The 24,616-nt window shown below is 37.2% G+C and overlaps 1 protein-coding gene across 1 annotated transcript in view; it reads right to left on the minus strand.

The window, feature by feature from the left end:
• Positions 1 to 121: 121 nt before the first annotated feature.
• LOC107738151 (telomerase protein component 1-like) overlaps positions 122 to 24,616 on the minus strand; it is a 30,039-nt gene continuing 5,544 nt past the window's right edge. Inside the window, exons 8-58 of the mRNA XM_016549864.1 lie at positions 23,722 to 23,793; positions 23,486 to 23,607; positions 23,222 to 23,379; positions 23,023 to 23,132; positions 22,863 to 22,941; positions 21,771 to 21,963; positions 21,410 to 21,629; positions 21,102 to 21,254; positions 20,580 to 20,660; positions 20,381 to 20,499; positions 20,162 to 20,239; positions 19,103 to 19,249; positions 18,640 to 18,931; positions 16,424 to 16,545; positions 16,130 to 16,243; positions 15,936 to 16,053; positions 15,629 to 15,667; positions 14,639 to 14,785; positions 14,354 to 14,538; positions 14,135 to 14,276; positions 13,838 to 14,017; positions 13,652 to 13,744; positions 13,410 to 13,542; positions 10,603 to 10,762; positions 10,384 to 10,517; positions 9,836 to 9,924; positions 9,623 to 9,737; positions 9,483 to 9,527; positions 9,101 to 9,308; positions 8,639 to 8,759; positions 8,421 to 8,545; positions 8,220 to 8,319; positions 7,974 to 8,129; positions 7,707 to 7,919; positions 6,997 to 7,053; positions 6,331 to 6,451; positions 5,893 to 6,123; positions 5,360 to 5,517; positions 5,159 to 5,266; positions 4,958 to 5,062; positions 4,756 to 4,879; positions 4,554 to 4,639; positions 3,337 to 3,472; positions 3,060 to 3,190; positions 2,810 to 2,931; positions 2,489 to 2,614; positions 2,252 to 2,351; positions 1,948 to 2,170; positions 652 to 734; positions 448 to 552; positions 122 to 357 (exon numbers count right to left, since the gene is read on the minus strand). Of these exons, the coding sequence (XP_016405350.1) occupies positions 238 to 357; positions 448 to 552; positions 652 to 734; positions 1,948 to 2,170; positions 2,252 to 2,351; positions 2,489 to 2,614; positions 2,810 to 2,931; positions 3,060 to 3,190; positions 3,337 to 3,472; positions 4,554 to 4,639; positions 4,756 to 4,879; positions 4,958 to 5,062; positions 5,159 to 5,266; positions 5,360 to 5,517; positions 5,893 to 6,123; positions 6,331 to 6,451; positions 6,997 to 7,053; positions 7,707 to 7,919; positions 7,974 to 8,129; positions 8,220 to 8,319; positions 8,421 to 8,545; positions 8,639 to 8,759; positions 9,101 to 9,308; positions 9,483 to 9,527; positions 9,623 to 9,737; positions 9,836 to 9,924; positions 10,384 to 10,517; positions 10,603 to 10,762; positions 13,410 to 13,542; positions 13,652 to 13,744; positions 13,838 to 14,017; positions 14,135 to 14,276; positions 14,354 to 14,538; positions 14,639 to 14,785; positions 15,629 to 15,667; positions 15,936 to 16,053; positions 16,130 to 16,243; positions 16,424 to 16,545; positions 18,640 to 18,931; positions 19,103 to 19,249; positions 20,162 to 20,239; positions 20,381 to 20,499; positions 20,580 to 20,660; positions 21,102 to 21,254; positions 21,410 to 21,629; positions 21,771 to 21,963; positions 22,863 to 22,941; positions 23,023 to 23,132; positions 23,222 to 23,379; positions 23,486 to 23,607; positions 23,722 to 23,793 (6,699 nt within the window). The 3' untranslated portion in view covers positions 122 to 237. The remainder of the gene's footprint in view (positions 358 to 447; positions 553 to 651; positions 735 to 1,947; positions 2,171 to 2,251; positions 2,352 to 2,488; positions 2,615 to 2,809; positions 2,932 to 3,059; positions 3,191 to 3,336; positions 3,473 to 4,553; positions 4,640 to 4,755; positions 4,880 to 4,957; positions 5,063 to 5,158; positions 5,267 to 5,359; positions 5,518 to 5,892; positions 6,124 to 6,330; positions 6,452 to 6,996; positions 7,054 to 7,706; positions 7,920 to 7,973; positions 8,130 to 8,219; positions 8,320 to 8,420; positions 8,546 to 8,638; positions 8,760 to 9,100; positions 9,309 to 9,482; positions 9,528 to 9,622; positions 9,738 to 9,835; positions 9,925 to 10,383; positions 10,518 to 10,602; positions 10,763 to 13,409; positions 13,543 to 13,651; positions 13,745 to 13,837; positions 14,018 to 14,134; positions 14,277 to 14,353; positions 14,539 to 14,638; positions 14,786 to 15,628; positions 15,668 to 15,935; positions 16,054 to 16,129; positions 16,244 to 16,423; positions 16,546 to 18,639; positions 18,932 to 19,102; positions 19,250 to 20,161; positions 20,240 to 20,380; positions 20,500 to 20,579; positions 20,661 to 21,101; positions 21,255 to 21,409; positions 21,630 to 21,770; positions 21,964 to 22,862; positions 22,942 to 23,022; positions 23,133 to 23,221; positions 23,380 to 23,485; positions 23,608 to 23,721; positions 23,794 to 24,616) is intronic.

Here is a 24,616-nt window from a genome sequence, read left to right on the forward strand (position 1 = left end):
CCCCACAAGAATATTAAACAGCACAACTGTTTTCAAATGTGATAATAATAATACAGAATATTTCTTGAGCACCAAATCATTGTTAGAATGATTCCTGAAAAATGTGTAAGGATTTTTTCCTGCGCAACTATATTTACATATCTGATGACTCGATATGTGCAATGCATGTACAAATGTACAATGTACAAATAATGGCATGCAACAAGTGACTGTGTCCTTTGACTGATGTTCAGGAAATCAACCTTTCCAAAACAGGAAGTACAGCTGACCCTGCGTATCACTGCAAACAAATTTCTTGGGGTTACATGGGTTCACCTCCAGAACCTTGACAGGGCCTCCACACACAAACATGCCCACCTGTGAAATACAGAAAATGAGTAAGAAACAGAAAGGAAATTAAATAGACACTGATATACACACCGTGCATAAAAGCAAGAATAAAAATACCTGTTTCTTAGTTCGTCTGTCCCACAGTTTGACGGTTCTGTCATGAGACGCTGAGATGATGAGGCTCTCTGTAAGCCGCAGTACACTCACTTTGTCTGTGTGTGCCTACAGACCAGTCACACAAACAATTTATCAGCATCGCATGACTGCATGATTGACATAATTATGATCATTATATTAATGAGAGAATATGAAGATACTTGCCGGTCTTCTTTGAGTCCAGGTGGACAGATTAGGAGGCTGATTGAACCACATGTTCCCTTTATAATCACCACACACAAAAAAGTCTGTAGAAAAAAACCAACAACATTACTTAAAAACATCCAAATTGCAATGTGTTATTATTAGTCATAAACAGTTCACATAATGACCACTATAGGTTAATGGGTTATTGTTTGTTTGTTTTTTTGGTAGTGTTAAAGCCACCATGCAATCAAAATAGACAATTCTCTTTTTCATTAAACAGCCCTGTATTCTGCTGATTTGCAAAAAAAGGCATAACATTACCTAATTTGATGTTGCGTAAAAAAAAAAATATATATATATATATTAAAGAAAAAAACTTTGCATCACTTAGTTTTATTTTTTTCACAAAATCAGGTTTTTTGAAGGTTTTTCAAAATATATCCGCTTTAATGCACTTAAAATAAAAAGTCAAATGTCAAAAGTATTCATGACAAGAAGAAATATTTAAAATGTATAATTTAACTTACAAACTGCAAAAGAAGTGTAAAAATATGTACTACACTTTATAAATAAGCTTTTATCCTGTAATTTTTTTTGTGTTGTTTGTATGTTATAAAGCACCCACAGATGTAGCAGAAAATATCTGCGTCATGTTTGCATTTACTTCTGTCATTTGTCATGATTCTAGATGCAGGGCGGTGTTATTTATCTGTGCACATCACTTATTTCTTAAAAATTTACATGCAGTCGTAATTTTTAATTAAAAAAAAGATAAAAAATTACTTATCAGGCCTTATTGTCTTGCTTTATAGTCTAGCCAAAATGCCATAACCACGCTTTTCCTCCAGGGCTGTTTGACCTGGGCTTTACACAATGGGAAAAAGATGGCATTCAAAACATAAAAGATCTATATACAGTATAGATGGGAAATTTGCCTCATTTAAACGATTAAAAAGTGCATTTAATATCAGTACATACGTAATATCATACATGCTTGATCAGTTAATGCAAGGCATAATCTGATACAATTCAAAACCTTGAACAGAATGTATTTCTGTTATATCTATATATCTATAGTGAAAATACACAGCTTATTTCCAGAGGTCTCTCCACTTTGTAAGAGAAGTAAGGTAGCAGCAGTTCTGTTTTGTTTTTGTTGTAGTAGGTTCATGTTTTGTGTTTGACTGTTTTGTGGACAGTAAAATAAACATAAAAAAATGTTCATGGGGGGAAAAAAAGTGACAAGTGCACTCTATGATTTTTATACATCCTGACAAATCAATTCTTTAATTCAGTACATGAAAACAGGTGTACCGTTCTGCGCTGCTGCAGCTGTGATCCAGGAGCTGACCTGTGCCGCCCTCTGGATTGCAGTTTGCCTCTCTCTCCGCTGTTCCTCACTCAGCTTCTCCTGCTGCTGCTCCTCCTCCTGCTGCTCATCTATTTCCTCCTCTATCTCTAAGTCCTTTGGCTTCTTACTTATCGCATCATCACAAAAGGCTAAGAAGAAGTCTGACACACTCGGATTCAGAGACAACTAAAAGACAGATCATTTCAGATTATTATAAGAGTTTTCACAATGCCAATATCAAATGATAATGACAGATGATGAACTTACAATGAGGCCAACGTACAGAACGCCCTGTTTCTGACCCAACAGCCAAAAGCTCTTGCTATCATTCGCCATCATGCCGAGAGGACATACTCTTCTTAACCAGCTACAATGAAACACACATACTGTACATTTACTTTTTATTACCCAGTAAAGGAATGTTATTTTTCACTATGTGCCACTTTGCATGGAAAAACAGGATTGCAGGACAGCTTTTATATAAAAATTGTGGTGATTACTTACTTATAAGCTGCTTTACTAGAGAGCACATCAGTGACTGTTCCACCCATATACACTCCAAACAGACTGCCACAGTAAAACAAAAAGCTCAAAGGAGACTCCACTTTGTATGAAGACACCTTATCGAGCCTGGAACAAAACAAAATAATAATAACCGATAAATGGCAGATATTAAAATCTATACTGTTTTGTTTAAATAAATGTAAAATAAAGCAATACAAATTAAAATCAATCATTTTAATTGTGAGCAAAATGTAAAGTGAATTTAAGTAACAAATTTGCAGAACTGAAGTATGGAAGTGAAAAAGAGTTAAAAGTCATTACCCCATAATGCACTTCTTGGAGTCCCGCTCCAGCTTCCAGATACAGACAGAGCAGTCGCTGCAACTGACCGCCAGCTCATCGTCCGGCATCCCAGTGACTGCACATAAGCTGCCATCACTGACCTTCAAACAACACACACAGAGCCGTTCACTCTGACATTTCCAACTGAAAGAGGGTGCAGAGCACACTCACACTGTATTTTTACTAACTGATCAACAAATAATAATGTCAGTTCCCAACCCATGATTACCTTCTTACAGTAAACTATTGAATTCTGAAGCCATATCTCCAATCTGCCTGTGTCATAACCACACACCATGAGATCATCAGTACCCAGGAAGCACACAGCTCTGACAATGCCTTTCTGGCAGTGAGGGGTTTCTGTGGATGAATGTATATAAAAAAAGTTAAGTTAATAATACCAAACAAATGCTATATTTGGATGCACTGCTATAGTTTCACAAGAAAACAAGTTTTGCGATTTTTGCATCAATTAAGATTCTGCTTTTTTGACCATTCTGTCATACCCATTGCTGTGGTGACGCTCCATGACCTGAGGGAATGATCAGCTGAGACAGTGAGAAACTCCGGCGGTCCGGTCTTTTTGCACACTAAAGACTGGATTTCTGCACTGTGACCATGCAGAGTGTTGTGATGCTGTACCTATGAAAACAATTTTTGGGAATAAATTAGGGATGCACTGATATTAAAATTCTGGCTGATACAAATAAGATGAGAATTATTTTCATTTTATGCCAATAGCAACAATGTTGATGTTGGCCAAAATTCTATACAATATTGAAATTCTATGCTATACTTTATAAATAAAAATAAAACACTTAAATTAAATATATTGATACCATACTAGTCATCAGTCGATATTATGCATGACTAGAATGTCAGGATCCTGCCCCGTTTGTTTTGTCACTGTTTAATGTTTCCTTGTTTGTGTTGTGTGTGAGCACATGACTCTGTCTTTGTTGTTGTCTGCCATGTGCTCCTTTCGTCCTGCCTCCTTGTTTCCCGTTGCCACGCCCCCTTGTTTAGTTCTCGTTTGTCTGAGTGTCGTCACCTGTCCCTCTCGTTCTCTCCTTGTTTGTCTGAGTGTTCCCACCTGTTCCTCGTGTTCTCCTCTTCTTTATATGGTTCTCCCTTTCCCACTTATGTTGTCAGTTCGTTGTCCTAACTTGTGTTTGTGCTTATGTCTCTATGTTTGCTAACTCGTCGCACCTTTTAATGTACGGAGTGTTCCCTGCCAAATTGTTTGTTGAGTATTACGTTTCTTGTCAGTCCCTAGTCTAGTCTAGTCCTGTCCTGACCTGCAGGCTGAGCTACTGGTCTTCTCCCTGGGTCTGCCACACTGCTAGGCCTGTGCAGTGCCTGAGACATCACGAGTGTGGAGTGGGTGAGGTGTGTCAGGCCACTGCTGATTACCTCCGGCCTCCAGCTTCGCTGCCTTCACTGCGGTCTGCCATCCTGGACTGGACTCTGTGGCCGTTCACCCAGGCCTGCCTGTCTACAACTCTTTCCCTGCCTATTGTTTAGACCGTGTTCACTCCCCTCCTCACCATCTCTCGTCTTGTCTGCAAATCTGTAACACTCACTCTGCATTTGAGTCCTCCCTCCAGATCCCTGACAATTAATCTCTGGAAATTATTTAAAAGATCTGATTTGCTATTAACTTTTTTTTTTTTTTTTTTTTAAAGAATCTAACAAACTATTACGTTATTAAAAAATGTGTTACCTGCAGTGGATGCCAGAGTTTAACAGTTCCATCTTCTGATGCTGAAGCTACCAGTAAGTCTTCTGGTTTTAAATTCTTTTCCAGATCTGTGTGCAAAAAAATGGTTTTGCTTAAAAAAAAAATAATATTTCAGTGTGAGGAAGATGCATACCCATATTTAGATATCAGGCAGCTATTTGTGTGTATTAGTCACTGACTGTACCGGAGACAACAGTGCAGTGATGGAGATGTGACTTGTGGGCCTGGATCCTGGTGATTTCTACACCTGATTCCCACTTCCAAACCATCAGCAGTCCATCTGTGGAGCCTGCCATTACATAATCCTCCTAAAGACATTAGAAACTACATAAATATTAACAGGTTACATTTCTGTATGTCTTTGCAACATGGCACAACTCTCTTACCCAACAGCACAATGTGCTCAGAGATGAACTAGAGAGGATCTCTCTTAACAAACGTCCTGTCTGGATATCCCACATCCGCAGCTTACAGTCACTGGAGCAGCTGAGCTGAGGTGAGAGAGAGGTTTTGTACTCCGTTACAGACACACAGAGTCAGATGCTGATAACATGAACTAAACAGCACTTTGTAAATGGCTTTCTCACCACAGCAGATGATGTCCAAGCACATCCTGTAATCCAGTCTCCATGGCAATTGGAAATGGACTGGGAAAGAACTGGAGGAGAAGCATTTACCTTCCATATCATCAAAGCCTATTAGAAAGGATTGTGATTAAATTGAGTATGACAGAAATTGTGTGTTTTCTTCAATTTCTTCCAGTAATGAATAGGCAGTGGAGCAAGTACCTGATCTTTTCCTCCTGACAGCAACTCTTTCCCATCAGGACTGAAAGCAAGGCATGTGACCCCTCCATTGTGACCTCTCAGAATACACATCACCTTTGGGTCAATCCAGGGCTTAGAAGTCAACATATCCTTCAACCACAGAGCAATAGTGAAGTCATCTAAAACAAAACAATATTTTAAATCAAATAATTTTAATAAAAAAATGAAAGTATGCATTTAGCAGATATATATTTTAAATACTTATGCATTTAGCAGATATAAAATATAAAAATTGGCATATATATAATAAAAATATTTAAATAAAAATATATTGTTTTAAAAATGGTAAAAATGTACAGTATGAAAATAGATATTCACTCTGAGATTTGCTAAAGATTGCATTTTACACTGTTACTGCTTTAAAGATTAACTTTAAGTGAGTGCTAGATGATGGCAAAGGTAATCTAAATGTAAAAATAGATTGAAATGAGCATGCAAAAACTAAATATCCAATATGGACTGAAATCAATCAACAAAGCATTGTGCACACTGACCAGATGCAGAAGCTACAAAGGTGGAGTTTTGAACCAGGGCGAGAATAGGCCCCTTCTGCACGCCAAAAGATCCTACCAACACAAGATTTTCTGGATTTTCTCCTTGACTTTCCCAGACCCTGAGACGGTGGTCCATGCCCCCCGACAGCAGCAGCTCTGTTTCTTTGGCCTCCATCCACATGAGGCAGAGCATGGACACCGGGAGGTCCTCACTGGACCAAACCTTCTCTCCTACAGCACAAAACATTTTGGGATGAGTTCTGCTCCTGCTCTATAATTACTGGAGTTGTAAGTTTTTTTTAAAAACATTATTCTTTTTATGTTGTGGTTTTTGAGAACAAGTAAGATTGAGAAGTTTGAGAATGTGAGCTCTGCACATATCTTGAAACAGGATGACATGAGCACGTTTATAAATGCTGGATGTAAATGTTTATTTACCTGATTTCAAACTGAACATTCTGATACCATCATTCTGGTAACCCACAGCAGCGTATCCACCGGCTACAGCCACACACAGAGCATTAGCTTCATCCTCATTTCCACGTCTGGTGCGCTTTTGCTACAATTGATTATTAATTATTATCATATAATAATTCATTATTAATAATCATCTTTAAAGGTGCTCAACTAAAATTTTTCTGATGTCTTGAAAGAAATATAAGTGCTTGCAAGGCAGTCAAAGAATAGTGTTGTTGTTTCCAAAAAGAATTTAAGCTTTGGTTCTGCAAAAATGAAACAAACCAGTGCCGTATTTGCAGTTTAATGCTATAGTTGGTTTATTTTAGAAGACATTTTTACGTGCACATTTATCAATATTTACAAAACTATATTTTGTAATTTAATATTTTGAATTCTTAATTTAAGCTCCTAAATTTCACACTAAATAACAAAGTTAAATGAACAGGAATAAAATATCACACAAACATGTACAGGTATACAAGTTTAGAAGACCAATACAGGCAAATTATTTACAAAAAGTCTGCTTGGAGTCTGCAAGTGAAGCAGTTCAGGCTGAATTCATTACAGAATTTAATGTTCATAAATGGTATAAGCAGTAAAAACATTAAAATAAGTAGCAATTTTAATTTAAGAACATGAAAGTACCTTTTCTACTCCCAATACAGCAACAGTTTTCCCAAGACCACCAGACCATACATGAACCTAGACCACAAAAAAGTATGTTGTGCATTTTTTGTACTCAGACAAAATGCTGCACATTTCTTTGTGAAATTGAAATATCTTATGTCAAATAGCCAAAAAATTGAAATATTAAAATAAATCCCAAATCAAATAAATAAATGAATAATACAAATCAAATAAATCTCTTCATATAAACAAACTAAGGCTTTCTGGCAACCACGATCTAAACAAAGACGCTGCATACATGCAGTATGAGCCTTTTTTTTTTTTTTATTAGATTATAGTTCAAAATTGAAACAAAAAGAGAATAGTCTGACTTCAGGTTTGTGAAGTTATGCTACATAAAACTACATGCAGATGGGCTGAATGAGAATGCAAATTGGCTCTCTGACAGCAGGTGGCACTTATGAAACAGCAGTGATATAGTTTTTCCTTGGTCACCACTGTAAACAAAGCAGAGCTGCGCTTATAAACATTACTTAAATATGCATTATGCAGAAGGCAAGATGAAAAGATGATACCATCTAAACTTTTCTGAAGACAGTCAGTTCCCCTCAGAGATACATTCATATAAATTCCTACCCCCAACTTTAATCATTACATATTATCAATTTCCAACAGGTTACATCCCTACAAATAACTGAAAATGAAGACTGTAAGATCATATTCCTCACCACACTGTCATGTCCAGCGCTCAGCAAGAGGTTTCCTCCCTGCAGGAAGTTTAGTGACTGCGTGGAGCCGCGGTGAGCATGATAACTGCCCACACAAGCAGCTGCTGTCACTGACCAGAGCCGCACTTCTCCTGACAGACAGCCTGAGCACAACATGGAGGAGCAGGGAGAGAAAGACAGACTCCGCACCGAACTCTGATGACCTAACAGAGTCTAAATAGAAGAGAAATGATAAGTTTTAGTATATAAGGCATAATAACATGTCACCGTAACGTTTTTCTGTTCAAGCCAGTTCCACAAACGAATGGCTCCATCCCAGCATCCCACTGCCACGAGCTGACCCTCAAGGTCAAAGTTCACACAGTTCAGAGGGGAGGGATTCATGAGAGAAGCCACTTCTGTGCTCTTCTGCGCTGACCACACCTGAGTACAGCCACATAAATGATGAATACTTCAAAACAGCACAACACTACATGTAGTTCCGAATTAAATTGAGTTTTTTCTTGGTTTTACCTTCAAGTTTAAGTCTAGTGAGACAGTAGCAAAGAGTTTTCTGTTTGGACTGACATCACATCCTGTGATCTTGTTGGAGTGGGCATTCATGTGGGCAGTTCTAAAAGTGATGAAATATTTTTCACAGATTATTCATCTTTGATTCATTTTTTTTTTCTTTTGCTAAGTACACTGTACTTTTGAGTAGGAAAATAAAGTTACCTGCAACCACTTGCAACATCCCACACTTCCACCTGCCCATCAAATGAGGTTGTTGCCAGAAGTTCCTCCCCAAGGAAGGCACAACTGGAAATGCCATCAACACTGCTCATCAGTGACTTCACTTCCTGTTTGCAAAAATTAATGTAAAAAAAGACAATCGTTATGTCGATTGAATTAACTTAAAAATGCAGAATTTTTTTTTTATTCTTAACTGTCACCTGTCCAGTCTCTGTATGCAGGAAGTGAATTGTTCCGTTTCCGGTTCCAACTGCCACAAGTTTTCCATCAGGACTCACCCCCACACAACTCGGCTCAGAGTGGAAGGTGGAAACCAACTCACTGAGCAGAAAAACATACAAAAAACTGTAGATAAACAACCTTTGCACATAGTGGTGTCTAAGAAGTCTGAATCTACATCATTAAATTTAATCAAATTCAAAATCTAATGGAAACCTGATAAAAAAAAAAAATAATAAAAAAAATCAGGTTTTTAAAATTAAAAAAAGGCTTATAAGAAATTTTGGAACATTTGCATAAGCAAATTTGTGACACTTACATGATTTAGATAGCTAAAAAACAGTATTTCTACAGGTTAGTCCCTATTGATCTGGACTTATAAATGACTGTTTAAACTCAGCATATGAGAATAATATACTATTAACAAGGATCAATATTAGTACCTGGCTTTGTTTTTTATTGCATCTGTGCAGTTTAGCCATTTTACAGCATGCACTCCTCCATTTCTCGTCATGCTTTCCGCCCACAAATGGGCAGAGCTGTCACATGGTTCATTAAGAGCCGTCTGTACAAAGAGAGCAGGCCACTGGGAGAAGAGAAGGCTGTGACGTTTCAGAAAACTGAGACAGTCCTCAAAATCCTTCATGTTATCTGAAAAACACATGAATTTGGTATAGGTTCACCACAGAAATTGAGATTTGTAGATTCAATACACATTCTCACTCATTGAGGACACATTATGATCATAAATCTATTTTAAGTCTTTTTTCAAGTCACTATAGTTGTGTTTTTACAAGTATACAATAATAAAAAAAGTTAAAATACCTGTTGAAGTTTTCAATTGGAGCTGATGGGTCTCATATTTTGGGGCTAAATGGATAAGAGCAAAAACTATCAATATGTGATATGTGATCTATGAAGAAGTGTACTACTGCTAAAAATCAGAAGCATTAAAGCTCTCTTACCAAACAAAATGTAGGTCTCCAGAAGTTGGTGAATAAGTCCATGCCGCACGTTAGCATAGAGGAAGTAGTAACTGGACAGCAGAAAACACAAAGTCTCCCACTGATTACTGCCCATCTGAGCACAGAGAGAGAATAGACATTTCTATGAGTTTTGTAACCTCACATTGCTCACTGAAGCTGAAAGATCAAAGAAAAGAGCAGGAGGACACTGACCAGGTGTGCAGGGAGTTGAGACAGAATATCAGCATCAGAGTGAAGAAATGTGTCCTTCCCCTGAGGATTTGACTGCACCCAAAGGTGAGCTGGGAAAAAGTTATACAGAAATAAATATATAAAAAACATACATTACCTTTCAAACGTTTGGGATAGGTAAAACATTTTTGGAAGAATTCTCTCATGCTCATCAAGGCTGCATTTATTTGATAAAAAATTGTGAAATATTATTAACATTTAAAATAACTGTTTTCCATTTTAGATATTTTAAAATGTAATTTGTTCCTGTGATGGTAAAGCTAAAACCATGAAATATTCTTTTTTCAAGGTTCTCGGATAAATAGAGAATGTTTAAAACAACAGTAGTTTTTTTAAATAAAAATCTTTTGTAACTATAACTAAGTCTCAATTTCATGCATTCTTGATGCATAAAAGTATTAATTTTCTTTACACACACACACACACAAACCTTGCTGAACCCAAAACCTTTAAGCAATAGTGTATGAAACGCATAAAATGCATCATGATTTACATGTATCTTGTTTCACCTGCAATTATCAGATGACTTCTGGTTCTACTCTCCTCAGTAGACAGATACAGATGTTCAAAGGCTGACTTCACCTCTGGATGGGTCAAAATCAGGAGGTCATCTGAGCCCTGACCATGGGACGGTCCAATTAGGCTGCATTAGAAGAATGACCAAACAAATGATTCCTTGTAAAAAACAGTAGTTACTTCTTTTGTCTATATATTTTACCGGGCTGTACCTGTGCAAAGTTCGTGCCAGCTGAGAGAATACTGCCATGGGAACATGGCTCTCTGGATGCCTCGCTATATGGAGAATTTCCTGCCATGTCACCAGCCCACCTCTGGAGTTTAAATCATTGCACATGTTCAGTATAGTGTAAAGAGAACTCTCCCGCAGTCCTGTGAAAGAAAGTGATTAGAGAAATATTTATTTTCAGTACATTCAATTAAAAATAAATAAATAAATAATGTTGTGCTCCATGCAAAAACTATTATTTAGATAGTTTAGATTAGCGATTCAAAATAAAGAAATAAAAAAAAAACATATAAAGAAAATAAGTACATTTGTTTAAAGGAGACATATTTATGCCCTTTTTACAATATGTAATATAAGTCTCTGGTGTCCCCAGAATGTGTCTGTGAAGTTTCAGCTCAAAATACTCCACAGATCATTTATTATATCATTTTGAAAATGCCTATTTTGAGTGGAAGCAGAAACACGCTGTTGTTCGGGCCTGTCTGTTTAAATGCAAATGAGCTGTTGCTCCCCGCCCCTTTTTCCAGAATAGAGCTCAGCTGCGCCATTACAGCTCAGACCAGGCCTGCTAAAAAACATGTTTTGGTTCTGATTATCATGTTTAACGCGCTGAAATCATGCGTTTTAAACCATATTAGTTTAAACTTTTGATAGACGGTTTTCTGAGAGCACACATCCGAAGCACATGGACAGAAAGCAGCTGTCACAGCATGTGAGTACTAAACTAAGTTCTCATTCACACACAAGTTTACGTTAAAAACACACGAGTTACAAAAACAGACGGTTATGTCTGTGAAGGTAAACAGCTGGTAAACACTTTTGCACTTCTTTGCACATATTTTTGTGACCTCCGAGCAATAAATGGAATAAGCCTTTTGAGCTGTATTTGAACGAGTGCGGATCTTTTTCATCTTTGCATCTTTGTATTTTTTGGATCTACGCACCTTATGTTTTTTGCCTACTGGATTTTTGGACGAGTGTTTGGCGATACAACCTTTTTTGTGGATGGTAAACAGCTGGGAAATAAATTGCATGTTTATTTTAGATCTGTGTGGCAGCAGCAATACACATTAAATAAATCAATAAATCCACTGCTCTCTTGTCTCCTCTGTGGCTGGGACTGTAAAAAGTGTTCTGTGCTCGTCTGTGCAGCCAAAGACAGAACAGTTAGCATGTTTTGCTCAAACTTTCACCATGGCATTAAAGCTGGTACACCGTTGTTGCTTGCGGTGGCGTGGGTGTAAACTTACAGATTAAGGGGCGGTAATATTATAATGAGATCCCTTTGCAACGTCACTAGGGAAGCGAAATCAGACACGCTCGTTTTTCAGACGCTTGCAGAAAAAGGCTTACCAAAACAAAGTTACTGGGTTAATCTTTTTCACGTTTCCTTGGTCGGTAGATGCACCGATGACCTGATTATAGCACTTAAAACCTGGAAAAGTCAGATTTTAATGATATGTCACCTTTACGCTTTTGGATTCTGTGTGTTAATTTCTTAATATATCCTGTGCATTACATTAATTCATTTGTTTACCAAAAAACAATATGCAATTAAAATTCTGACAACATTATGATAAAAACTATGTAAGATCTTAATATTTAATACAGTTTAAGTTAAAGTTAAAGTTAAAGCTTGATGTTTCATATTTGATAGAATCTCTGAAATCTTCCCAGGTTCCCAGGTTTAACCTTTTTATAAACATCTATTAATGACATTTCTAAAGGTATGGTTACATTTACTTTTACTCTTGTTTGGCAAATTTTCAATTCAAATTGAAAACCTTGGGCAAAATATTTCCAGATGCAGATTTTGCAAAACAAGTCCCTTAGTACGACCCTGAATCATTCAGTGCTATATTAGTATTACTATTTGATATTAATCACTGTATTATGGTATCCCCTTTAAAGGGATAGTTCACCCAAAAATGAAAATTTGATGTTTATCTGCTTACCCCCAGGGCATTCAAGATGTAGGTGACTTTGTTTCTTCAGTAGAACACAAACAAAGATTTTTAACTCAAACCGTTGCAGTCTGTCAGTCTTATAATGGAAGTGAATGGGAATCATGGCTTTGAGAGTAAAAAAAAAACATACACAAACAAAACCAAATTAAACCCTGTGGCTCGTGACAATACATTGATGTGTAAAGTTGATGTCACTTATCTCTCAAATGGACCATTGACACTATCTACAATCTCAATTAGGAGTGTCAGTGGTCCATTTGAGAGATAGGTGGCGGTAATGCACTTATAAGTCTGCGATCTGCCGTAAAGCAAGAAGAAGAAGAAGAAGACACGTCATGCGCCGGCTGTCCAGGACGCGCTCAGGACAGTTCAGACAGTTCAGACATTGCAGTGCATCAGAGGTAAAAAACGATATAAATACTGTTCAGTTTCTTGCACAGACCGATCGTTTCGTGTCTTTACACATCAATGTATCGTCACGAGCCGCAGGGTTTAATTTGGTTTTGTTTGTGTATGTTTTTTTTTTACTCTCAAAGCCGTGATTCCCATTCACTTCCATTATAAGACCGACAGACTGCAAAAATCTTCGTTTGTGTTCTACTGAAGAAACAAAGTCACCTACATCTTGGATGCCCTGGGTGTAAGCAGAAAAACATCAAATTTTCATTTTTGGGTGAACTATCCTTTTAAGAGAGGAGGGTTGGATAATTTAATTGGACAGGCCAACCCTGGACCCCTGTAGAGCCAAATTTATAGAATTAACATACATTGTAATACAGCAATGAATTAATTATTGCAGAGCAATAAATACTATGTTGTTTACCAGTAGAGCTGATGGCAAGTGTAGCTAATGCCCATCCCAGTCCTGCTCTGCAATATTGATTCTGCAGCCTCAGCAGACTGTGCTGCACCAGCTCACCAAGAGACTGAGGAAGAGACTGGAGGCTGTCCTTCATCTAAATGACAAATTTAATCATCAATATTATGTTCAACTTCACAGTAAAATAACATTATGTGAAACACTAAAAAAATACTTACAAAATTAATTCTTTAACAATTATTTACCTTCTCAAAGGAGGCATAATTCTTAAGCTCCTCACAAGCCAAACGGAGGTAGAGTGGACTCACAGAGCCTTTCTTCGTCAGCAGTGTCTGAAGCTACAGAGGAAATACAATGATAAATTTACTAGATATGCAAAAAGAGGTCTCAATTTTTTCTTATATTACTCCAACAGCAAAAGGGAAGTTCACCTGGTTATTGAAAGCAGAATCGCTCAGTTTCTTTCCAAACTCAACAAGCTGCTTCTGCACAATCTCTTTCTTGTCAGGTAGAGATAATTGCCCCAGTGGAAATGACACAGTACCTTTACTTTTGCTAAGAGTGTTTTGTAGGGATGATTCTGAAGTAACACACAGGACCAAACAGACACCCTGAGAGAACAACGAACACAGTCACATGTTGATGAGAAGGTTCAATCATTTTAACTCTAGCACTTATTTCCAGTAAGTGTGCATATGTTTTTGTGCGTGCATGTTCCTCTCTCTCACTTTAGGGATGTGCTGTGGGATCCATTCTGACACCCTTTGACCTCGACCGTCATGGATATGGTCCGCCCCATCAACAAGCAATGCCAGTGGCTTCTTTTTGCTCAGGTCATTCAAGTTCAAGTGGAATTCAGACAACAAGTCTCTGTAGTGCAACAAGAGAATAATTATGAAACGTGTTTGCTGAAATTACAATACATGTTAAATCAGATCCTTCCTTACTTATAAGATGTGTTTGGAGGCAGCTCCACATCGTCTTTTCTTTTCCTCAGCCACTGAACAAGACAGCGAAGAAGCTGCTCAATATTGCAAGCTGACTGGCTAGCATCTGTGGAGTAGGATATGACATCACAAAGAGGGGCTTTCTTGTTTTTGACAGAGGTTTTGAGTGCCTGGGTCAGGGCAGCCTTAATAAACAGAAGACACAGAGAGATATTCAGATTAACGTCAGTGTTCAGAAAAATTAATACATGAAGAACGATGGTTATTTATTCAATGTATAAATACCATGAACACAGTTTTGCCCTCTCCAGGATTTCCCTCAACCATCAGAATTCCTCCTTTTTGCTGACATTCTTGAACTTTTGCTGTTGCCATAGAAATAAGCTTTGCCCTGCCGTGAAACTGCCGCTGTTGGGCATCCTGATGCACTTCCTGTTCACCTTTACTTTTGCTAAGAGTGTTTTGTAGGGATGATTCTGAAGTAACACACAGGACCAAACAGACACCCTGAGAGAACAACGAACACAGTCACATGTTGATGAGAAGGTTCAATCATTTTAACTCTAGCACTTATTTCCAGTAAGTGTGCATATGTTTTTGTGCGTGCATGTTCCTCTCTCTCACTTTAGGGATGTGCTGTGGGATCCATTCTGACACCCTTTGACCTCGACCGTCATGGATATGGTCCGCCCCATCAACAAGCAATGCCAGTGGCTTCTTTTTGTTAAACTCATTCAAGTTCAAGTGGAACTCCGACAACAAGTCTCTGTGATGCAATAAGAGAATAATTATGAAATAATTTTTCTGAAATGACGATGCATGTTACATCAGATACTTCCTTACTTATAATATGTGTTTGGAGGCAACTCCACATCGTCTTTTCTTTTCCTCAGCCATTGAACAAGACAGCGAAGAAGCTGCACAATACTGCAAGCTGACTGGCTAGCATCTGTGGAATAGCATATGACATCACACAGAGGGGCTTTCTTGTTTTTGACAGAGGTTTTGAGTGCCTGGGTCAGGGCAGCCTTAATAAACAGAAGACACAGAGAGATATTCAGATTAACGTCAGTGTTCAGAAAAATTAATACATGAAGAACGATGGTTATTTATTCAATGTATAAATACCATGAACACAGTTTTGCCCTCTCCAGGATTTCCCTCAACCATCAGAATTCCTCCTTTTTGCTGACATTCTTGAACTTTTGCTGTTGCCATAGAAATAAGCTTTGCCCTGCCGTGAAACTGCCGCTGTTGGGCATCCTGATGCACTTCCTGTTCCTTAATCTCTGAGGCCAAATCTTCATCTGTCTCCTACAAAACAAGAAAGGAAATGATGTTGAATACATTGATATGAATAGAATAAACAATTTTAAATGCAAATATAATTTAATAAAAACACTGAAATAAATTAACAATCTAACAGAAAATATAATGTTTAAATTAGCAAACTGAAAATATGGAAGTACTGAATTAAAATGAATACTATATTTTCAATTTAGTAATTTTTTATTAAATTGCATACTCATATTTATTTATCCTTGATTGAGTGGCCCCCAAAAAGTGGAACTCCTAGTCTGACCTTCACAAAGAGCTGCTGTATGGCTTCCCAGATATCCTCCAGCGCCGCCTTCCCAAAGTCCTCCAGGCCTTTCAGATAGGGCTTTCCATCCACCACCCCACCCCATTCACAGGGATAACTAAGAGAATATGAAGCAGTGAAAAAATAAACACATAAACACTCACTGTGCTGACAAACAAATGTACTGAACTCACTTTTCTGCCACTTTGAAGTCGTTGTTCCGGATCCATGTTTTCAGGCTGTTCATTTTAGCTTCAGCTTCTTTGGATTCTGCCACAAAGTCTGTCCTCCATGCCACTGGCACCGAACTAAACATAAACACATGAAATGTAGATAATGTGACATACTGTATTTAATGTAAATCACAGAGCCTCAGAAACATCAGCTTGCAGTTGATGTTATGTTTTCCATTATTTCATTTTATGCTGCTGTCAACTACAGAGACAAAATGAATGTGATCAGCTGACAAATAATAAATGAATGTATACCTGGCGAGACGAGGTGATCTGAAGTAGAAGAACATGCGGCTCTGGGCAGAGTCTGGATACAGAGCTTGAAACTGTCGAATCTCCATTTCAGTGCTGGATAACCCATCAGGCGCAGAGTTCAGCTGGCAGAGTGAAGAATGAAAACAATTCATGAAACTTCAGGACAAGGAGCCCAAACTCGTGTCATATTAGGGATGGCTCAATATCACAATTTTGGCTTCGGTACGATACCAGAATCTGTATTGATATACCAGAATCTGTATTGAATCAGTATACTAAATCAATACCATAGTTGACAAATGAGCAGTCTCAAAAGATAACTGAATTAAAAAGTTTTATTAAGAGCATTGCATGAAACTCTGCAGTAACAAATGTGTACTATTATTGAATTATATCAAAAGAGCAGTCTTTCTATAAAAGAAAACACATTACACAGAACAAGTGTGCAAGGTTGCATTAATCATCACTGTCAATTTCATTTATCAATTGCATTTATCACTGTCAATCATCACAGTTTCAAATTCAATACACCATTTAAATAAGGTTGTCAATGCAGAAACTTGCAGTTAGCAGCATGACAAATGTGATATATACAAAAAGAGCGCTCCTATTATAATCACTGAAACTCAGCACCGCCACCATACTGATTGAGCGAAAACTTCCATAATAATCAATGAAGCTGACAACACTGCACAAAAATTTAACTCTGTGAGCTTGCTCTAAACAAATTCCAGAGCTTTCAGCGCTGTTGACTGAACTATCATCCAGCGGTGTGTCATCCACAACTCGCTGATACCAGAGGGGAGCGAAGACAATCAAGCACTTCTCACAGCGACCGCAGGGACACAATGCAATAAAATCACCAGCATCTACAACAGTGGTGACCAGGGCAATGTGTCACAGCACTCCGTTCATCACAGCCTTCTGCATATGGGCCTGTGTAGCCAACCACCCAGCCAGAAATAGGCCCAAGGCCATCAAGATTGGACCGTGGATGATTGGAAGAAAGTGGCCTGGTCTGACAAATCAAGAATCCTGGTGCATCACGCTGACGGCCAAGCATCAAAACGCAATTACCAACAGAGACTATGGCACCTGGATGCATTTTTTAAAATGAAACCATTTTAATTTGCAATGATGCGAAATAAGACAAATAAGGATATGAGATGAAGAAAAATATTAGACAAAATTACAAAAAAAGAATGAATGATGTTTGTCAGGAAACACAACAGCACATCTCTTGCACGTCAAACTCAGCTGTTACAGCACTCGCGCCGAGCAACATGCAAACTCTTGCTCTCCACATGCATGCAGTGCAGCTAGCGACAAGAGATATTTGAAACTCATAAAAGGTATAAATAAAATAAAATAGACAATGAACATTATTTTACATTAAAAAATAGTTTTAGTTATTTGTCCTGTGGTACGTCTGTACCATACTGATATGAAGCATCTGTACCAGTCATATTATTATGGTATCAGAGCAAAGAAGGGAGATGAGATGTTGATCATCATTAGAATGGACATAATTTGGCTTTGTACAGAAAGTTTCTAGTTAATTGTGTTAATAATTGTTATATGATATGAACTTAATCTTTAAATTGTTACAGACGTGACAGAGCACCGAAGCATCGTGACTTCATAAATCTAAAGCGTATAAATTCAAAAATCACTGTTGTTAGGACAAAGTGGGTGTTTTTTTTTCAGACAGGTCTCCATCTTTCTACAAAATGCTTACTGTTGACATGAATTTAAAAATGGGCGGCCTTTGATCTCTTTTGAAAACATGAAATACAGTAGGATGAAAATGTCATTTTACTTTCGGTGCACACCTTATTTGTGGTGGATAAACATGGCGATTCCCTTCAAATTTCTATTAAAGCAAATGAATGCAGTAAAATACAGCCCTAAATGCACAATTTAGAAATAGGGTTTTGTTCTTTCGGTAAAAAAAAAAAAGGTTTTCATGGTAAGGTTGGCATTTGCATGGAATTGCTCATTAGTGTCTTTGAAAAAAAATCTTACTGGCCCCAAACTTCTGAACGGTAGTGTACTTATACTTTTTACCTCGATTCTCTTATCTAGCTTACAACTTTCTAGTCAACTTTTAACTGTGGTGAACATTAAACTACATGCTGTGCAGCAAGATTGTACGTGACTCATCACTTCTATCACACTTTTGATAAAGCATCTATCAGACAAATAAATGTAATTACCCAGCTGTATTGAGGAAGCTCAGGTAGGGTGGGGCGGGGCGGCACAAGGCCGTATCTCTCTCCCAGAATCCCGAGCAGCAGCTGGCTGCGGCAGACCTCCGACAGACAGAGCTCCACAGCACGGTTAGACTCCTCCTCTGTGACGCCCCAGCGCAGCTCCACTTCCTGCAGGTAGAGGTAGTGCAGAGCGGCTCGTCTCCTGAGCTCGGGAAACACGCTACGCACAAGAACATCCCTCTCCACATGCATGTCCCTGAACGTAGAAGAGATGAACACTCGCACACCCTTCCATCTATGAAAAGAGAGAAAAGAGAAATTATGAAGACAGGTTTTATTTAGTAATATATTTTCAATACATTAATGGCCTGTCTGGTCTCCACTGGAATATATGCTGGACCACAACCACCGAACATTTGATGAACAATTTAATACAAGAAACTTATGGATTTTTTAATGGTCATACCCTAACTTCGGTGTTGCCGGCAGTAAGATGACATCAGCAGCTCTCTCAGGTTCAGTTTTGCGCCCCTGTGGTGGCGGGATGTTATAGACTCTGTCCATGTGCTCCACATGCTGCAGCATCCTCGAGGAGCCTCTCTCTGAGACAAACCTACAACCATAGAACAACTCTAAATAAACATCTGAAACTCCAGCCACTGTCTATCAGAATAGATTCAAAAGTAAATTAGTAAGAAGTAAAATACATTGTTGTTTACAAACTGACATAAGGAAGTATGGTTTTGAATCATTTCTACTTATATGCACTAACATAAAAATAAAAACTGTAGTTACAAACAGGAAAAATTCCAGATGGGGGATTCTATGATCAACTGTTAACCTATTCTAATGCTGAAATTTCCTATTCTAATTTACGTATTTGCAACTGAAGTTTAAAATAATGACATAAGCTTTAGGAAACGTATTATACAAAAAAACAAATTATTATGAGATTATTATTAGATAATAAAAATAAATTATTTTTATTCAGCAAAGATGCATTGTTGATGTCACAGTAGATGTCACAGTAATTTGTTACAAAATATTTCTATTTTATATAAATGCTGTTCTTTTGAACTTTCTATTCATAAAAGAATCTTGAAAAACATTTATTACAGTTTACACAAAAATATTAAGCGGTACTGTTTTCAGCATCGATATTAATAAGATAAATAATGTTTCTTGAGCACTAAATCAGCATGCTGAAATGATTTTTGAAGGATCATGTGACATTGAAGACTGAAGCAGTGACTGCTGAAAATTCAGCATTGCCATCACAAAAGTTACATTTTAAAATACATTCAAAAACATCTTTTATTTATTTTTTATTTTCACATTTAAAAGCTTCTTTCAAAACATTTTGAACTTTTTGAATGATAGTAAATACTGTAAATACTTGATCGATCCTACACTAGCTCTTACTAACAACTACAAGTTTTTTTTTTCTCACAAAATAGCATCTTAAAGTATTTCACAAGAAAGAACATATACTGAGTACAATATAAGATTCAGCTAAAGATCTTACTTCAGGATCTGCTCGCTAAACCCCCAAAGCTCTATAATGTTGGAGCTCAGTTTGTATTTCAAAGTATAAATTGGAGACCTGTTCAAAACAAACAATACAAGATTTATTTGCAACTACAACAATTTTTGTGACATTTCTGCTTCAAGCAGCAGACATTTTAATGAAAACATAAAATTTCAGTTTTGGAAATCGAGATAAAACAAGTTTCACAATACTTACATTTTTCTGAGCAGCACACGTGTCACAACAGTATCATGGTTGATCTGTCGATAGTTATTGATCTCCGCCATTAAATCTACGTCGGTGTAGTAACTTTCAAACACAACTATACGATCCAGCTGTGGAGGGAGATATTTTAACAGACATGTCATATGCAAAATATTTTTGATGCCTTCTGGAATAACCATAAATACAAAACCTTTGTCTTTTCTTCAGATAGCTTAGCAAAGAATGCTGCACGAGATATGCATTCGGATTGTACATAGTAGGCATTCAAATCCTGAGCCATAGAGGGACAGAGAGAGACACAGAGAGAATAAAACACAAAAAGGTGTGACATCATCAGAAAACAATGTCATAATGTCAAGAAGAACATCAAAGTGCATTATAGTATAATATTTGACATGCAACTATACATGCTTTTTTCTACTCTTTTTACTAATAATTTAATAACACAGTTAAAACCAATCTTTAGTGAATCTCAAAATGAATATCCATTTTCCATTCTGTAGATTACAATGTCATGATGTCTAAATACACTTGTAGAATATCAATGACTGATTTTACTTCATAGTGCTATATTATACATTTTATTATTGTTTCATTTTATTTGTTATTTTGTTTTCATTTTTTAAGTGTTTTATTTTAATGTAAATATCAAATGGAAAAAGGGCTATTAGATTAACAAAGAGTATGTTCACAATAAAAGGGAAATTCTTACCTTCAGTTGCTTCATTGCTTGTCTCACATTATCCAAAAGCACATCAGACTTCACTTTGACCTCCTGGAGGCCTTGGTGGCTAAACAGCATGACTTGGGAATCTTCGCTACAGTAGTTAATCATCAAGCATAAAAGCATTGCAGCTTCCTGTTCCTGTAGAAAATACAGTTCACAATATGTTTCATTTATACTAGAAGCCTAATTTCTAAAATGTAACAAAAATAAAAATCCACAGTCACTCTGAAAAATGCATAGAGGTACAACTATACTGTGCTGAGAAATGAAACAATAAGATGCTGTTATCTCACCGATGCTGAGAGTTTATTCTCATCTATGTTATCAGTGCTTTCAGGGGGCAAGCAGACAACATTAGCGCCACTCCAGTCCCGATCCTCTGAAATGATAGCATTATACATCACAAGAGTGCGTCCAGGGAGAGGCGGGATGTTGTACTTGCAGGAGATCTGTACAGTTTTCTCCAAAGCACAGCAGTACTTGTTCAGAAGCTCCTGAGTGTACAGCCTCTGACTAACAAATTACATCACAAAAAACAAAGTCAATGCAGGGGTAAAATGAACTAAACTTATTTATTAATATATTTTGATCTACATTGATCATACTATGTAAAGGTTTTCTTTAATATTAAACTAAATATTCAGCAATACACACTTTGCTTTTTTCAGGAGATTGCGTTTGATATTGAATATGCGGTAGACGAAGGGAACTCTCATTGTAATCCTCAGTCTCTTGCGTGCTGTTGTTTCCCAGCTGTACTGTCGGAATCGTTTGCTCTTCGGGAATTTCTTAAGAACCCCTTGCAGGATCTCCCTGGAGCTTGGCACCTCGACCGCAGGCCCACCAGCTGAAAATGGAGAACATGTCACTCAAACTTCCTCAGGCGCAGGTCTATCGAAGACACTGTAGGAATGTGCTCTCTCATTTAGATTAATATGGATTCATTGACATCCAGTGAGATCCAAAGTTTTGTAGATTAAAATACTAAAATTCCCAAAAATACCATAAATATGTCTTTCATGAGGACTAAATTCATTGTGCACTACTGTTCAAATGTTTGAGGTCCAAAATATTTTTTTACATTTTTGAAAGAAAGATGCTCAGCAAAGCTGCACTTATTTGATCAAAAATACAGTAATACTGTGAAACATTATTACAATTTGAATAACTCCTTTCTATTTTAATATATTTTAAAATGAAATTTACTCATTTAATTTTCAGCAATCATTACTTCAGTCTTCATTGTCACATGATCCTTCAGAAAGATCATTCTAATTTGCTGATTTGGTTCTTAAAGCACATTATTAACAATTTTGAAAACAGTGCTACTTAATATTTTTGTGGAAACTGTGCAACATTTTGATGAACAGAGTGTTAAAAAACAGCATTTATTTGAAATAGAAACCGTTTGTAACATTATTAATGTCTTTGATGTCACTTCTCATCAATGTAATAAATCCTTGCTGCTGGAAAAAAAAAGTATTAATTTCTTACAAAAAATAATAGTGTATATTTTACTTTTCATCTCATATAGCCGAACTGTTAATATGATTTTGCCAAGCAGGGCAAGTTTATGGCTCAGTATCTTTTTCCTGCTAAACAAATACAGTCCTAACCTTTACTGACCTCTAAAATCAAGGAGCATTATATTATAGCTTGAAACTGTTGTTGAAACCCCAACATCAACCTGAAAACTTAACCCTAAAATCTGACTGGTTGACAAACATCCTTCATACATAAACTTACCAAATTTACTGAGCTCCAAAATGACTTTATATGCAGACAGGAAACAGAAAGGAAACTGCCTGCTCTGGATTACAGCATTCTGGAAGATTAAACACCATAAATTACTTCATCATGCTACATAAGTTTCAGTGTGCAAAAGACTGAATTAAGAGATGCTCACCTTCGAGGTCAGCCTGTTGAGGATCTTAGTATGATGTTTCTCACTGATGCCCACAGAGATCATGTTCCTCAGGTTCCTCAGCATTGCCATAAAAGGAAGAGACTTTCCATCTGCAATTACAAAAAACATACACTTAAGTTTGAGTAGATGTTCAAGAATTAAGCCAGTTAATGACCCAGTGCATGTCCCTCATTCACACCGATAAGTTTCTCCCAGGTGGCAGCTTTGTTTCCCTCCTGACTAAGTTTGCATTCCCACGTGTCGGGCTGCTTAAATTTCATTGGCTTTCCAGCTCTCTCTCTCTCCCAAACCCCACTAAGACCACTGCGAGAGAAGGCCTTCAGATCACTCGGGTATCTGCATGCAAAGACAGACAACAAACATGCTCACTCATGGCTGGAAGTTACAATGGACTGAGGAATATTTGGCTAAAAAAATGTATATGCCAGCTTGTAGGACTAACTTCTTTCCCAGAATGGCCATGACATGTTCTGCAGGTTCTTTGATGTGAAGGCACTTTATCATTTTCTTGAGGCTGAATTCACTCTGTTTTTTATCCGTTGCAGTACGATTCTGGCTCTCCAACTGTATCAAAACATGCAGAACTGCATCATAAGATGTTTAGTAGTGACATGATGTGCAATAGTAATTTATAATGTTATGTAATATAACAAAATCTAATTAAACAACAAAGCTCACATATTTTTTGAGAATGGATTCGCGGACTCTGACAAGATCACCCCACTTTTTCCACTGTGCAGCAGATATTTTCTGAAAGAAGAGGGGTAGAAAACACACTCAACTCAACTTTATTTATATAGTACCACTAAAAACAACAATTGTTGACCAAGGAGCTGTACAATAAATCCAATATCATCAACATTAACACCATGAACAACATGAATTACAGCACAGAAAAGACCAGACACAGCACAGTTAACTACACTTAAGAAAAAAGATGGGTTTGAGTTTTGCTTTAAACTCATACAGTGTAGGGGCAGTTCTAATAAAAACTGGTAGGTTGTTCCAGAGTTTCGGCGCAGCAACAGCAAAGGCTTGATCTCCTCTTGATTTTAATTTAGCCCAAGGAACGTCTAATAGTCTCTGGTTGGATGACCTAGAGACCTTCAAGGATTGTGAACAGATAATAAATCAAACCAATTTACAGGAGCTAACCCATTCATAGAATTAAAAAACCAGCAGCAGAACTTTAAAATCAATTCTGTAATGAATTGGGATGTAATGATATTAGTACTGGGGTAATGTGCACTCGTTACACACAACAGTAAGGTGCCCAGCAGCAGCATTTTGTACCATTTGGAGTTGATTAAGAGATACTTGATTAATACCCATATAATGGGAATTGCAGTAATCAAGCCTCACTGAAATAAAAGCATGAATGACCCTTTCAAAGTCCTTAAAAGAAAGAAATGGTTTTACTTTAGCTAAGACTCTAAGATGGAAAAAAATGGTTTTGACTACCGTACTAATCTGTTTGTCAAATTTGAGAGCACTATCTAAATAGGACTTCCAAAAAAAAAAATTTATAATATTCTTCACTAGTGGTTTTACACAGGAAGACAAATAGCCAAGA

The sequence above is a fragment of the Sinocyclocheilus rhinocerous genome, unplaced genomic scaffold, assembly GCF_001515625.1.
Source record: "Sinocyclocheilus rhinocerous isolate Xijiao unplaced genomic scaffold, SAMN03320098_v1.1 scaffold254, whole genome shotgun sequence".
NCBI lineage: Eukaryota > Metazoa > Chordata > Actinopteri > Cypriniformes > Cyprinidae > Sinocyclocheilus > Sinocyclocheilus rhinocerous.